At 48.4% G+C, this 15,604-nt stretch overlaps 1 protein-coding gene across 9 annotated transcripts in view; it reads right to left on the bottom strand.

Moving 5' to 3' along the window:
* RFX1 (regulatory factor X1) overlaps positions 1-15,604 on the bottom strand; it is a 52,052-nt gene that overhangs the window by 5,870 nt on the left and 30,578 nt on the right. For 6 of the 9 annotated variants that reach the window (XR_014559324.1, XM_083718540.1, XM_083718543.1 and 3 more), the window contains 14 exons: positions 14,990-15,361; positions 13,512-13,606; positions 11,944-12,310; positions 9,616-9,797; positions 8,867-8,986; positions 8,252-8,367; positions 7,259-7,377; positions 5,926-6,035; positions 4,740-4,891; positions 4,319-4,416; positions 3,849-3,998; positions 2,482-2,690; positions 1,996-2,149; positions 1,213-1,258 (listed from right to left, as the gene is read on the bottom strand). Coding sequence is in view for 8 of the 9 variants with exons in the window: in XM_083718540.1 (XP_083574666.1) it covers positions 1,213-1,258; positions 1,996-2,149; positions 2,482-2,690; positions 3,849-3,998; positions 4,319-4,416; positions 4,740-4,891; positions 5,926-6,035; positions 7,259-7,377; positions 8,252-8,367; positions 8,867-8,986; positions 9,616-9,797; positions 11,944-12,310; positions 13,512-13,606; positions 14,990-15,361 (2,290 nt within the window). In the remaining variant the exon portion in view is untranslated. The remainder of the gene's footprint in view (positions 1-1,212; positions 1,259-1,995; positions 2,150-2,481; positions 2,691-3,848; positions 3,999-4,318; positions 4,417-4,739; positions 4,892-5,925; positions 6,036-7,258; positions 7,378-8,251; positions 8,368-8,866; positions 8,987-9,615; positions 9,798-11,943; positions 12,311-13,511; positions 13,607-14,989; positions 15,362-15,604) is intronic. The other 3 variants (XM_083718545.1, XM_083718546.1, XM_083718547.1) reach the window with 1 other exon arrangement.

Here is a 15,604-nt window from a genome sequence, read left to right as displayed (position 1 = left end):
GATGTAAAAGCACCCTTCACAGCTCCAGGGACAGCTTGTAACACAACCAGTCCCTTTCCAACTGAGCGTCCCCTTCCTTTCTCCCTCTCTCTCTTACACGTTTTTTGTTTGTTTGAGGATCACCTTCCCTCAGGGCACATGTTGTTGAGGCCAGCATCAAAAGTGGATGAAGCCGCATCTTCTGCCACCCACCTTTCTCCTTTTGCCTCCCTCTTCTTCCTCACCTAGAAGACTGTTCTTGCCAGGTCTGAACTGAGGACTTATAGAGGGCGTTTTTTTAAAAAAAAAATAGGTCAAGGGCCTCATGTCCCTGCTTTATATCTACTACTTCTTCACTTCTAACCATACACAGGGGTTTGCTATCATTCCCATCTTACAGGTGGGGGAAAAATTGAAGTAAAGAGAATGAAATGGGACCACGGTCATTTCGAATTCATAGCTTCACCGAGCTTGAAGCCAGCTAATGAGCCCTTGATTTCATTCTGTGTTCTGGTCTTACATCCAGGAGAGCAGAAAGACCTAAGCAGTACTGTAAGATATCCCAGAAAAAGAGGGCAGCCACAAGCAAACCAAAGGACACTGCCATAATCAAACTTGTCTCTTTATCTCTCTATGTAATTTGTTTTAAACTTTTTAATATTGTATTTTAAATGGTTGTGACCCCTCCCCTCAATGAAGGGTGGTTAATAAATCCAAAGTAATAATGAAGATGTATAGTCTAGGCTCCTGTCAACCTAGCAGTTCGAAAGCACGTCAAAGTGCAAGTAGATAAATAGGTACCACTCCAGGCGGGAAGGTAAACGGTGTTTCCGTGCGCTGCTCTGGTTCGCCAGAAGTGGCTTAGTCATGCTGGCCACATGACCCGGAAGCTGTACGCCGGCTCCTTTGGCCAGTAAAGCGAGATGAGCGCCGCAACCCCAGAGTCGGCCACGACTGGACCTAACGGTCAGGCGTCCCTTTATCTTTATAGTCTAGGCAGCCAACATGCTTCAGAGCTGCAAAATATAGGCTCCAATGCTGGCTCAGCTCTAGAATTCAGTGAATAGCCTCAGGTAACCTCCCTCCTTCAGTTTCCCTTTCATACTTGACAAATGGTAAGAGCACTACCGCTTCACACATTGTAAGTGGGAGGGAGAGTAATGGCCCCAAAGTCTCTAACATCTATCTCTGACAAAGCCTAAGTGTTTGGCCTCCCGAGGGGCTGGGCGATACCTTTATCCGGATCCAAGGGGTTCAAGGAGCTCGTCAGGTTTGCAAACTTAAAAAGAAACAAAGAAAACATACATAAGGATCTTTCCCACATTATAGACTACCCTGCCTGTAGCCTAACGCTACCTCACACAGCCCTTCTATGCTGGTGGGCCCTGCTCTTTTTCGCAGGCAGAGATCTGGGATAGGGGGGAAACAGTCCAGAGACCCACCCCCCTCTCCAGAACATGGCAATGAGCTCTCTGTGGCCTAAAAATTGGAGGTGGTGGTGGGGCACTTCTTGTTTGCATTTTGCTGATTTATTGACCTCCACACACAAGCATCTACCAGCTAATGGAACATGGCTGGCAAGTCTTGGATTAGGCATGGCTCCTCACTCACTGGTAAGCACTGGGCAAGCGAAAGTGTATCATGCTAGTGTGTGGACCACAGTCTTAAACTAAACACGTTGGGCTCTGCATACAAACAGAGGCACAGTTTCAACATTTCTGTAGCTCAGCACTAGAGCACATACAAAAGGTCCAAGATTTAATCCTTGACCTGCCAGTTAGCAGAATCTTAAGATTGGGTTGGAAGAGGAGACTAGAGATTCATAAAAATTACTACCAGAGAGGCATTATTGACCAAGATGGATCAATGATTTGACAAATAAATATAAAGCAGCTTCATATGTCCAAAAGCTCCCTGGTGTCAACGGGGGGAAGATTCTTGATTCTGACATCCCAGCCAAGGGCATGTCTTTAAGCAAGATTTTCCAACCTCAAGTCCAAAGCCCATAACACCTACCTCTCCCATGACAGCAATGGGAGTCTCTCCCTTGGCCTGGGCCACACGGTGCTCTATCAGGTAGTACATGTATTCGTCATAGAGGAGGCGGATGAGATGGAAGGAGCCAAAACTGGCCGCGCTCCGCAGGGTCAGATCCCGAATCACCATAGAGCTGGAGAAAGAAGGAACCCAATGCTGCAGTTACCATGCAGGCAGCTGGGAAGGACTTTTCAGTGCCCTGTGTGAGGCCAACTCCCCCCCAATCTTCCATTCTGTGTGTGCACTACGCCATAGTTGCAACGCCCTGCAGCCCCCCCCCCCCGACTCGGCACCCAGTGCAGAACCAGTTGCACGGCCCTAAATCTGCATCTGCAGGCAGCATCACAAGGCACGTAAACCGCCCTGTTTCACAGGCATGGCTAAACAGCAGGGGGAAAGTCTATGGCTGAGCTAGGTGTGAGCCCAGAACCAAGCCCAACACTCTGCTTCTCACCTTCTACTTACCTGTAGAAGGACCACTTGAGGAGAAAGAGTTTGGCGGCTTTGGGGAAGCTGGGGCTGCCATGGTAGGGCTTCAGGACCTGGCTGACCACGCCATCCAGCCACACGGCCCACTGTTCCAGAGAGTTCTGCTGCTGCAGAGTCATCTTAAAGTCCTGCTCAAGGCGCTCCACCACACGATTCTCGCACCGACATACCCATGAGGCCTGCTCCTGTGGAGCAGCAAGAGGAGGAAGAAAGGCGTCTCCAGTGGGGTTTCTCTTCCCCCATTGGGTAAACCAATGACCCACTCTGAAGCTACTTAAATGAACTGTAGAATCAAAGTGGCCAGGGAAATCTGGTACTGTGGAGTCTCAAATGCCAACAAAATACCGTCAATGGCTATGAAGGCAAATCCCTTGTAATGGATGGGATGAAAAGGAGCTCCAGACAGCCCACAGAGTCCAGACTGCCCAAAGAGGGGGAGGAGGAGCAGTTTGCAGCAAGGGAGCTGGCTTACTTCTGCCCACCTAAAATCATCACGGTTTTAGCCAGATAATTTCACTGTCCTGCTAAGTCATCACTGGGCACCCAACTAAAAAGATACGTTCATTGCTAGAATTAATCAGCATACTTTTTCACAAGTAATAATTATCTTCTGGAACTCACAGTCACAAGATGTGGTGGTCACTAGTTTAGGGCCAAGTTGCAGTAATGCCTAGTTCAGGGAATTGTTGGACTCCAATTCCCATCAGTGCCAGCTAGCATGACCAATGGTCAGGGATGCTGGGCATTGTAGTTCAGCAGCATCTGAAGCACAAGTACCCCATCCCTACTCCAGTTATATGAATACAAATGTGCTGTTAAGTGGGGGGCAGGGGAGAGAATCTGAAGCAAAGACGTGGGTTAAGGATGAAGCAGCCCCCCCCCACTGCTTCTCATCACACACTGCTTCCAAATCTGCTTTTTCTGGGAGCACAAGAAAAAGGGGCGCCAGCACTGTGTTCATGCGTATGTGCAACATCTAGAAGGCTTTTAAACATATTCAATAAGAACAGGTCCATCAACAGCCATTAGCCATCAAACGGAAATCAACTATCCTCCAAGGACCAAATTCTGGGAACAATCCATAGGAAGGGTCCTTCTTTTTGTGTCCTACCTGTGGGCTCCCAGCACATATGTGCCACTATGAGTAAGTCCTATGTTGAAGCAGATGGGCCTAGCAAATAAACTGTAAGGCCTGGGTCTGACACAACTCTTATTTTGACCACTCCGAATGCCAAATAAGGCTTTGGGGTTAAATGAGACCAGTCAATAGGAAGATAATTTGCAGCTCCTGGATTCAAAATGGGAGAGGAAGAAAACAGTGGCAGAAGTGTGGAGGTTGTTACCTGGACATTAGTAAAATCCACCCTGTTGAGATCACTCAGCATCTGATTGATTTGGGCAGTGTTCTGTAAAACAGCCCGGGCAGCCTGGGCAAGGTGGTTCAGGGAGGTGTAACGCCGCAGCGTCTGGGCAAAGGCACTTGCTGCTGCAACCTGAGAGACAAAACACAGTAGCATATGTTTCCCATCTGCCCCAAACTGAGGAGCTAGGAGTTTGTTCTGTTGCCACCCCCACTAGGAAGCGGGGTGGGGGAGGAGTGGCTCCAACTGCTGAAAAGAGCCAACTGTGGCATCAAGTTCTGGTCACTGGTGCAGAGGCAGAAAACCTCACCCAAGGTGACTTGATAGTTGTATACTGATCTGCCGCAACACAGACCAAAGGCTCCAGAAAGCACAGCCTTAAGACCTCCTAGTCTCAGAAAAATGGGAAGCCAGGACCAACAGAACCCCACAGCTTCCCACATCTGGCTCACCTTAACGCGGACCATCTCTTCTGGAATATTCATCATGGCATTCGTCAGCCAGCTCTCCAAACTTTTTGCAAAATTTCGGATTGCTTGCGTCAAGGCACCTGGGGAAGGATGTAACATTAGCATGGCCTGTTTCAAGATGGTTGACAGTCCTCTGTTCATGGGGGTAGTAGAGAATAAGACCAAGGGCCACACGGCACTCAGGGGGTGGCTTAAATGCCTCCACCTCAGGCCAAAGAGGCTTCCTACCCAAACCTGCACATGAGGCCGATCACCCAGCCCACTATGGAACAGGGCAGGAGCACCTGACAGAGCCCCACCAGCAGCTGAAGCATCCTGATTTCAGCATTGGTATTGGCTGTGGCCCCAGGCCTGGGGCAGCCTCTTGCAGGCCTCAGATATGAGCTGGGCAGGATGAGCTTACTCGGAATGGGCCGGAGCACTTCTGGAATCAGGACCTCTACCAGCCCCTGGTACAGCAAGTTGTCACAGTCCTTTGTCCATTTGAGGACAGGCTCGTACTTGGACAGTGTCACCAAGCAGCTCTTTGGGAGACGCTTCTCTGCTTCGTCTTGTCTAAATATGAAACAGAGACACCTGGTTAAAGAGCACCATCACCAAGCCACAACACAGATTATCAAGACCCATCAGCTATGCCAGCAGCCTTTCCCCAGGAACAGCAAATAGATTTTGGATACTAGATGTTTAAGGGCCTGCGGGGCAAAGGTGGAGATAAGATGCTAGGCAGTTAAGATGGGAAAACAACTTCCTATTTTGGTTCCCCTGCAAAGGTTCACATTTCCTGTTATAAGAAGTTCATTAACAAGTTGTTATTCTTCCCCCTATCAGTTTTATTTTCCTCCTGTCCCATTTACAACCCCTACATTGAGCCTTTATATCCTAATGTGGCCATGCCAGCCCAAGTCCTCTGTCAGCCTGAATCAACAGGCCTGCAGGGCAGTGAACTGCTCTATTCATTTTGATACAGAGGCAGATTCTGTATCAAAGGAGCCTGCAGACTATACCCAAGAGATGCTGGGGAAAATAATCTGGGTATTGGTGGCAGAGGAAGATGCAGGGAACTTGGGGAGATGCTGATACAGGTATGGAATGTCAATTCAGCAAAGTCTGGGAATGCCTAGATTAAATCAAAACTGGTGGAGTTCTTTTTACTGTTGTTCTACTCCCATAGGCATATATGCCTAAATCTCCACTGAGTGCTGGGCTGACTCTAGGCTGCAAGCCCTTGCTGCATAGTGGCGTCTGTGCCGCAGGCTGGCTACCCGTGGTAAGTGTGATATCCTTCTTAAAGGGATGAGCAGAGACAATACAGTACTGAAGTGCTATATAGCAGGGGAAACACGGAAGTGATTTTGTTGCTCAAACAGTTGAGAATTGCACCCAGACCTGGATCATGGAGACAGTAGAGTGAACCTGTCCTTAGTGTTCAGTGGTCTGATGCACTTCTTAGCAAAAAGCCAATCCCATGTACTTTTCAGCAGAAGTCACTTGCAGATGTCCAGAAATGACAGCCTCTGCATCATAAATTTGCAAAGCACCCTACAGCATGTAGTTCATTTTTATATAAATGCCCAAAAACAAAGACTCACATATCGATGGGGGTGGCTTCACTGGGCTGGTTCAAATTGTACCTCCAAAAAGTCTTCCAGAGTGTCTCCACCAGTGTGAATTGCAAGTTTACCATCACATCAACAATGGCCTGAGGAGGAGAAGTAGTTGTATGATTTAATTTTAGACCTGACAGGAAGGAACAGGGACAGCAGGACCCTCCCTGCTAAATTAATTTGTTCCTATCAACAAGATGATAGGCTGCCTTTAAAGAGTCAACCCAGTTGTCCAGCACATTCTGTCATTTCTGAATTCAAAGCCAATACTCTGCTAATACTCAAGGGGAATATTTCAGAGAGCAGATAGAGCATAAAGGCTGCTCAAATGGAATTCACGGACAGACTCAATACAAATTATTTCTTATTGAAGCAAAACTCTAATTATTCCATCTGTGCCATGCAGATTGAGTACCTGCCTGCAAGGTGTGCTGCCTGACTTGTTGGCTTGGTTCTGCTTCCATTGACATGGCTTTGCCTAGAAGTAGCCAGAGCAATGCCAGGCCTACAAGCAAGCATGTGGGGCTGCAGAGGGTGGTCCATTTGATGCACACCTGCCTGGGAGGCACATTAGCCTGCTACTTTCCAACTGCATCCAGTGGACTGTAGCACAGGAGTGGGGAACCTTTTTCAGCCCATTAGGGCTGCAGTCCCTCATCGGCAGGACGCGGGTGGCGCTGTGGGTTAAACCACAGAGCCTAGGACTTGCTGATCAGAAGTTCGGTGATACGAATCCCCGCGATGGGGTGAGCTCCCATTGCTCGGTCCCTGGTCCTGCCAACCTAGCAGTTCGAAAGCACATCAGAGTGCAAGTAGATAAATAGGTACCACTCTGGCGGGAAGGTAAACAGCATTTCCGTGTGCTGCTCTGGTTCGCCAGAAGCGGCTTAGTCATGCTGGCCACATGACCCGGAAGCTGTACGCCGGCTCCCTCGGTCAATAAAGTGAGATGAGTGCTGCAACCCCAGAGTCGGCCACGACTGGACCTAATGGTCAGGGGTCCCTTTACTTACCCTCATGGGCAACCTTCCCTGCCACTAGCGGGCAGGTTGAGAGGAAGGAAATGTGGAAGGGGAGTGAGTTCCAAGGCTACACTCCAGTCACACAGAAGCTGTTTGTACAATCCACCCGCTTACCCTGCAAACACACCCATCACTCCACCCTCTCTGGAGGCAAGGAAGAGGCATTGCCATAGTTCAGGGGTACATTCCATCCAAGCAAGAACATTCAAGGTGGGTATGGAACAGGGCCAGGCAAGGAACCGGAGGCTCTCCACCCCTGCCTAGATTTCCCTTTCCAATGTGCTCTCCTGATGTACCTCGCAATGCTCTCGATAGAGCGACTGGAAAGACTTCACATCTTCGGCTCCAATTCCCTCAGGGAGGGACTTCCCTTGTAGGTCTATCTCTGCAAAGTCAGGCAGGCTGCGAGAGGCATCTGTGAGGAGGAGAGAGACATCAGCCCTCCAGGCCCAACCCTGGGTCCCAGGGAGCAGCCCCACCTTGACACTGTCTGCTGAAGTTTGAACGAAAAGGTGGTGGTTTATCTGGATCAGGATCTATAGCTTCTCAGGGGACTGGGGAGTTGTGCTTCCATGGCCCACTCTATCCTTGGCCACAAGGGCGGGACTGTCAGCACTTAAGCCACACAGACCTGTTTCAAATGTAACATGGACACAAAATGGTTGTCGCCCAAAAATAATTCCTTGTAGTGAGGACTCAGTGCAGGGGTTGTGGTAATGCATGTGAAGAATTTCCCACATACAGTGACCCTACCATGTGAAAAAATCTCATTCCAGTGCTGCATTTCCTGGGACATGCAGATTCTCCGCAATATTTGGCCCTGAGATGGTGTTCCTACCACACAGACACTGTCTAAAGCATGGGTAGGCAAACTAAGGCCCAGGGGCCGGATTTGGCCCAGTCGCCTTCTAAATCCAGCCCACGGACGGTCCGGGAATCAACGTGTTTTTACAGGAGTAGAATGTGTTCTTTTATTTAAAATGCATCTCTGGGTTATTTGTGGGGCATAGGAATTTGTTCATCCCCCCCCAAATATAGTCTGGCCCCTCACAAGGTCTGAGGGACAGTGGACCGGGCCCCTGCTGAAAAAGTCTGCTGACCCCTGGTCTAAGGTATCAAGTCACATCAGGCACGGGGCCACAGAATCCCCACCAAAAAAGTCATCTTCTGTGAGCCAGGTGATCAAACATGGGACCCTAACAACTGAACGTAGAAGCTTGTGTTGCATGTCCTCTGCTTCCATCTCAAAGACCTCACTCTGCCATGTGCAAAAGAGTGGTCCTCCTTACCCAGGAATTGCTGGTACTGTTGTACTTGGGCACTGATGTCAGACAGCCCCGAGGCTTGCTGCTGCCCGACAGCCACTCCATTGGTCATGCCCTCCATCTTCTGAATGGGTTTGAGCCTATAAAACAGAACAACTTAGAGTCAGCGCACAACACATCACAGTAACATCCACAGTATGTGCCTATGTCAAGAGCATGGGATACAGAGAGAAGGGGCTGCCTCAGATTCTGTTATGGAAAAATCTTCTTCAGCAGATTCAAAAACATTTCAAGGTCCTGTTGTCACTTTTCACACTGAGGACAACTTCAAGAATGTCTATCTCACCAAAGAAGTTACTCAGTTCCAAGAGGATAATAGCACTACAAGGGTCCCCAGTTTTGGGGACCTGCGTACAGCACTCTACTCTTTCATATAATGCTTGAGCTATATGGTCCTTGGTTTGCCTTGCTGATATGTACACTTTGCAACTGTAATAATATTTTGTATCTGCCAGGGTTTCAGTCCTGACTTCCTCCCAGCCCTACCTGAAGATACCAGAAATTGATGCTCAGACCTTCTGTTTGCTAAGGAAGTGCTCTGCTACTAAACTACGGTCCTTCCCCTGCACTATTGCCTACCTTTGCTTCTGAGAAAAGGGCTGTTGCCTCATGGCCAAGTGTTGCTGATCCTCCATGAGCCGCAGCAACGGGGAGTTAGCTTTGATGCGTAGCCCGTAGTAGTGGTATTTGGAGTTTCCTCTGAAAAAAAAGTGAAGTGAGAAAACATAAGCCTCCATATAAACAAACCCCTTGGACCACAACAAAAGGTACACCACCAGACACAGAGAGATGCTATCAAGGTACCCTTAGGTACATAACAGGCCAAATTCAACAAATCAGTGCCACTAGTGAAAGCCCACCCAAGAACTTCGGCTGGCGCAATGGGACTTTTCTTACTTCTCCTCCCCATATGTCCTATTGGTAGTTACCAGGAGGAAGATGTAAATAATAAAAAACGATTTTGCCCATTTGGCCATTACAAAGCTTCACTGGCATGGCGCAAATCAGATCAGTGTGAGTCCAGGCATTAGGCCTCTGCATTAAGAAGCAAGCTCCCTTTTAGAAGACATTTGGCACCTTCCGACTGCTCTGAGAAAGGGTGGGTTTTGTATGTACCTCTCCCCACCCTGTACAGCACACCCACACTTCCCCCATGCTCTGCTCAATCTGAGGTTTGTGAATGGGAAAACAAGGTGGGCTTTAGTGCTGACAATAACTGTATTCCTGAAGCTCCCAGGGGATGCAGAGATGCTTGGCAGCTTAGGCACCTCACATTTTTACTCTGCGATGCTGCCATGCAGCCCACGGGAAAGTCATTTTTCAATTACCTGGTTCCAAGCCGGCGTGTGCGAAGTCCCATAAACACTGAGCGGATGAGCTTGCCAAAGGAAGCTGCATTGACTGGCTCCAGTTTCTGCTCCTGGCAATGCAGGAGGTAATGGCAATACAAGGTACTCCGTGGAAGGCTTACACCTTCTGCAGTCTCATAGTTATCCAACAGCCACTGGACCTGCAAAGAAACAGGAATCCAAGTTACGGGCCTTCCAAGCCCTTTTGTTTGCAGTTATTGAAGGGAATAGTTCAGGTACCGTCACAATCTCTCTCAATGAATGGTTCGTATGGTGCAACCCACGCTTGGGAGGTGGGCACCATCTTAATAAGCCATGTGAGGGTCCGTTCTCTTCCCACTCCCAGGCTCCCAAAGTTATACAAGAGAAGGCTGTATTGATGCCAAAGTCAAACATCTAACATGCCTATATTATTAGGTAAAGGGACCCCTGACCATTAGGTCCAGTTGCAGATGACTCTGGGGTTGCGGAGCTCATCTCGCTTTATTGGCCGAGGAAGCCAGCATACAGCTTCCAGGTAATGTGGCCAGCATGACTAAGCCTCTTCTGGCAAACCAGAGCAGCGCACAGAAATGCTGTTTACCTTCCCTCTGGAGTGGTACCTATTTATCTACGTGCACTTCATGCTTTTGAACTGCTAGGTAGGCAGGAGCAGGGACCAAGCAACGGGAGCTCACCCTGTCGCAGGGATTCGAACTGCCAACCTTCTGATCGGCAAGCCCTAGGCTCTGTGGTTTAACCCACAGCGCCTTCTTTTAAATAAGAACCACACATCTTTTTACAGGTGTTTGACTGAAATCCTATGGAAGCAGTATAGAGACCTGCCATTAGATTCCCCCTTCTCACCCCAACTTTCGCAGCCCTGGCCCTACCAACATTGGTGCTCCAGAGATGGCAGGGTAGGGCCAAAAGGGGTTTGCAGGTCAGGGCTGGTTTGGGGACATGCTGGGAGATGACCAGGGAAAGGCCTGAATTATGCCAAACCTGGGACTGAATTAGGCCAGTCCAAGAGCTGGAGTACCTCAATCCCATTTCTTTTCCTCCCATTGTTTCTAATGAAGAACTAAGGAATTGTTTCCTGTGAGAACTAATGAATTCTAATGGGTCTAAAGACACACAGAAGAGAAAGCAGGCACATTTCACAATCTTCAGTTAGATCCACCATGAGGTAAAGCGTGCTTTCGGAAGGCTGGTCTCAGAGAACAAGACCCATGAAGTAGGGAAAGTAGCATCAAGGGCCAGAAAATCTAAGCAAGAGCATCCCCTCTTAAAATGAGACAAAAACCACAAATAAGTTCTCTGTGCAAGCTATACTTATGGCTGAGATCGGGAATCTGTGTCCCTCCAGATGTTGAGAGACTCAAATTCCCATCACACTCAGCCACCATGGCCAATGATCAGGATGATGGGAGGTGTAGTCCAGTAACATTTGGAAGGACACAGGTTCCCCACCTCTGACTTAGGAAATGAAACACTTCTGTGTATCTACATTGAAGCTGTGCAAGAGGATGGCAAATTATGCCCTCTGGGTGAAATTTGTCTTGTGTTCCACTCTGCTGCCTTTTATGACATCCAAACATGCTACTTCCCCTCATGATAGGGCTGTCTTGGGTGGCATCTTTTTTTGAACCAGCTTCTGGTTCACTGTTCACTAGAATGATCAGAGCTATCGTTTTCCTTTGAGTCTCAAAAGCACTATGAATTACTTCATACTTTCACATGCCTACTGTATTACAAATGTTCAATGCATCTTTAAAAGATATAAAATGATTCCATCAGAAAGAGCCCCAGGCCTACCAAATAATAATAATAATAATAATAATTCTACCCCATCGCAGCAATGTCCTCTCGGAAGGGCAAAAGAACACTGAACAGAGGAACATGCATAAGTGTTTAATTCTCTAATTCAGTGGTTTTCAGACTTGCTACCTTCAAAGGACATTTTCCATAACAACTTGTCCACAAGAGAACCCCTAGCATTGCAGAGAATGCTGGGACATTTTCTTGAATGCACAGGGTGCTGCTATTGACTGTTAGGGCTCAAGGTTGCTCTGTGTGGACTGAAAGTGCACCCAAAAGGGGCCCAGTACTTTCTTGCTGCCGCCCCTTGAACAGAATGATCAGCTGTGGGCAGGCAAGCCATCTCAGGGAAGGCTTGCCTGAGAACCCTGAGAAGTCTCCAAGGAACCCCAGGTTCCCTGGAACACAGCCATGAAAACCTCTGCTCTAAGAGCACTTGGACAAGCTGCTGAAGCTCCAATCCCCTTGAATGAACAGCAAGGTATCCAGAGCGAGACTCAGACTTACAGTTGCTGGGGAGGCACGAGTGGTGTGCGAGTATGACTGGCTTGAACTTCCCAGCATGTAACCTCCTTGAATCACGTAGGTCCCCGTGCTGCTGCTGCCACTGCCTCCTCCACCGCCACCACCGGTGCTGCCACCGCCAGCACCATTTCCATTTCCACCTCCTCCTCCTCCAGCACTGCTGCCTCCGCTTGGGTTGGGTATGATTTGCCCTCCAGAGACATACATGGGCACTGACCCACTGCTGGCCACAGTCTGGGAGGTTGCTGGGGTGGAGACCTGGGTTGGGGTGCCTTGCGATTCATAGTAGTTTGCGCCAGTGTTCTGAGTGTAGAGAGGGGTTTCCGTGTAAGGGTAAGTGTTGGAGCGTCTGAAAACAGGAGAAAGAGGTGCTGTTTCCATCTCCGATTTCCAAGTGAAGAAAAACAACCACTTGTTATAGAGAAATGGCAGCTAAACATATACACCACCTTACAGTGAGCAAAAAGGAGAAGGCTGTACATCTCCACTCCTTTACCATGATTTTGGTTAGATCAAGATGACTTAGCTCAGGGGTGCACAACTGATGGCTCCTTGGCCAAACCCAGCCCCCAAGTGATTTCACTTGGGTTTCCCCACCCCATTAGAAAACAGGGACAATCAACAGCCAATCCACCAATCTTCTTCAAGGCAGCACTTCAGAATAACTTCCCTGATTTTCAACAACGTTCACTATATAAACTTTCATTTTCTATTTTTTACAAAACAATAATAAAGAGTTCATTTTTAAAAAGAAAAATCTAAGTTCAGGCGCCCATAGTTTCATTTATAATAAAAAGGGGAAATGTCTAAGAGATATTGTCCACACCATAGTGCTTCATCTGTGTTTGGTATTTGTATGTAATGTTCTAAGGTAAAAGGCAAAGGACCCCTGGATGGTTAAGTCCCGTCAAATTTGACTATGGGGTGCAGCACTCATCTCACTTCAGGCCAGGGGAGCTGGCGTTTGTCCACAAACAGCTTTCTGGGTCATGTGGCCAGCAGGACTAAACCGCTTCTAGTACAACGGGACACTGTGACAAGTGCCAGAGAGCACAGAAATGCCATTTACCTTTCTGCCGCAGAAGTACCTATTTATTTACTTGTGCTGGCATGCTTTCGAACTGCTAGCTTGGTAGGAGCTGTGACCGAGCAACGGGAGCTCACCCCGTTGTGCAAACTTGAACTACCGACCTTCCGATCGGCAAGGCTTAGCACCACCTGTTCCCAGAATGTAATGTTCTTGCTGCGACTGGGTGCAGGTACTCCATAACCATTAACCCCTCATTGCTAGGTGGCCCCAATGTTGTGATGGAGCCTGGCCATCCAGAAAGGCATTTCCAGCCGCTAGATCATTGTCTGGCCATCTATGCACAGGGAAGTTGACCGTCTCTAGCTTAAGATACAGGATAGAATCAATTAGCATCTGTGTGAAGATCTGTGTCTCTTGCAACCTGCACCTGACAGGAGTCCATGCCCGGCTCACTGTGAGCTTGAATGCTGGGGCAGCAGTGGTATGATAAAGCCTTCCTTCTCACCAGGCATCTACTCACATGGTACTTGCTGTGTAGCTGGCATCACCTCCTTCCACATACTGCACCTGGTTGGGATAGACATGCTGCACAGGTACCTGCTGGAGCTGCTGCACCTGAGAATGCAGCAAGCCCACAAAGAGAGGAAAGGAAAAGAGGTGAGACAGGATGGGCCAAGGTTGCTGCGCTCTACTCTCTCTAATCCCTCCCAAGAGGATGCTCTAGACAAAAGGCGACCTCTCTGCCTTCCTAACCGCCACACCTACTGTCAATCTGCTTGCAGCTGTCACCACCTGTCTCATGATTTATATTTGCCTCTATCCTGCATCTGGTATTGATCTAGCAGACATTAAATGCGGGGGGAGGGGGTTTGGGGGGGTGGGACTCTAGAATGCTTATTCCCATGGACCAAGGATTTCCCCACAAGCCATAGCCATGGTGAGGAAAGTCAGGAACCCAGGGTCCACATACTCTGATCCTGGCAAAAGCAGCACAAGGGTATAACATGGAGAAGGAAGTGCTGGGGGCTCTTGCTGGGCAGGCAAGAGCCCCCAACAGATTCTCTTGCGTTACCTTCTAGAATGCTAAGGTGCAGAGCTGCATGCAATTCCATCACTTCTAAAGGTCACTTTGCACATTTTTGTTAAGAGTGCAGCTAAAATGTTGCAAGTGTACATCTACAAGAGTAAAGTGCAGGTGTGATAAATATACTTTTGCATTATGCAGATGCACTTGTAGGACAGCCATGATTGGCTGCAGTTGCCCTCCAGTGCATGCTCAATGGCAAACCTGGGTTCGCTCCTGTGTAATGTGTGAAATGGCCCTTTGCAGCAATGGTACAATATTGGTTTTATGGAAATACATGGATTATAGCACACCTTTATAAACAAGAGGCTTTTTACTTGCCATGATGGTTCTAATGTCTTACAATCTGATGAGGTGATTTGAAGAAAACTCAGTTTCCACTCATTAGACAGCAGCTAACTTTGGCTCAGGGAGCTGCCTTTGTTTCAGTAGCTGATACAGTTTTAGGGCAAAGAGGCTAAGTAGTCCTCATACAATCGGTACTGCATGATTTAGCTTACCTATATCAGACCTTGTTCATAAACATAGATGCAGTTATCTGGGATCCTGGCTAGCTATGGCAAGCCTCTGTTCTGGCTCCCAAATACTGAAAGTCCTGCACAAAACGTAGCATGCTTATCTGGTGGCATATGTCTCCCACAAACCCCAGTCCCTCAAGACTTCCATATCTGCACCTGATTCAAGCAAATGAAATCAAAATCACATCCAGTGCTGAAGAGGTCCAAGAATTTCAATTTCTCTGGCAGTATGTGGGGAAGGAAAGAGGGTTGCTCTACCACCGCAAATTAAGAGGAGAGTCACAATCATAGAGAAGGGGATAATGCTGGCAAGCTCTGCTACCTGACTCTGTGGGAAGGGAAATGCACAGAGCTTGCTATTCTTGGATCTCAATCGGTGCCCTCTGCAGGACCTACTTTAAGTGCTGTAGCTGCTGTTCCAAACACTAGCACCTGAGGGACTCTCTGAATCTTGACTCTCTGGTCAGGGCTGGAGTGATGAGAGGAGAGGAATGGCAGCTGCTCTATCACCACCTTCTGTTGTGGCAGGAGGAGCGGTTGAGGAAGCATGCGGACCAGCTCCACCCACTGCTCCGAGGCAGAATCTAGAGAATGCATGTAGTGGAGCCTGTGCTCTGGGCCAGATAAACAGCAGCTGGCCAGCTGGGGTGCACTGTTGCTGCTGCTGCTGCTGCTGCTGCTGCACTCTAGGGAGAGACCTTGCTGCACTCCTTGTTGCTCTTGCTGCTGCGACTGCTGATTGCTCTTAGAAGGGCCACTGTCTGCACTCTAAACAATAAACACAGAGACTGAAGCAATCAGAGATAGTGGAGAAACCCAGAAATGTCCTGCTGGAATGAAGGATTAAGGCAGAGGGTGGTATTCAATTAAATAATTGGAGAAGCAGAATGAGTTCCACTTGCGCAAGTGAACTTCCCCTCTCCGTTTCCCAATGCCATTCGTATCCAGGGAACCTCCAGAACAGATTGAGGATGGTGGAAGTTCTGTTGCACAAGGAAAAACTGTTGTGCT

Source organism: Podarcis gaigeae (assembly GCF_964106915.1).
Source record: "Podarcis gaigeae genome assembly, chromosome: 17".
Classification (NCBI taxonomy): Eukaryota; Metazoa; Chordata; class Lepidosauria; order Squamata; family Lacertidae; genus Podarcis; species Podarcis gaigeae.
This window is presented reverse-complemented; position numbering and strand designations above follow the sequence as displayed.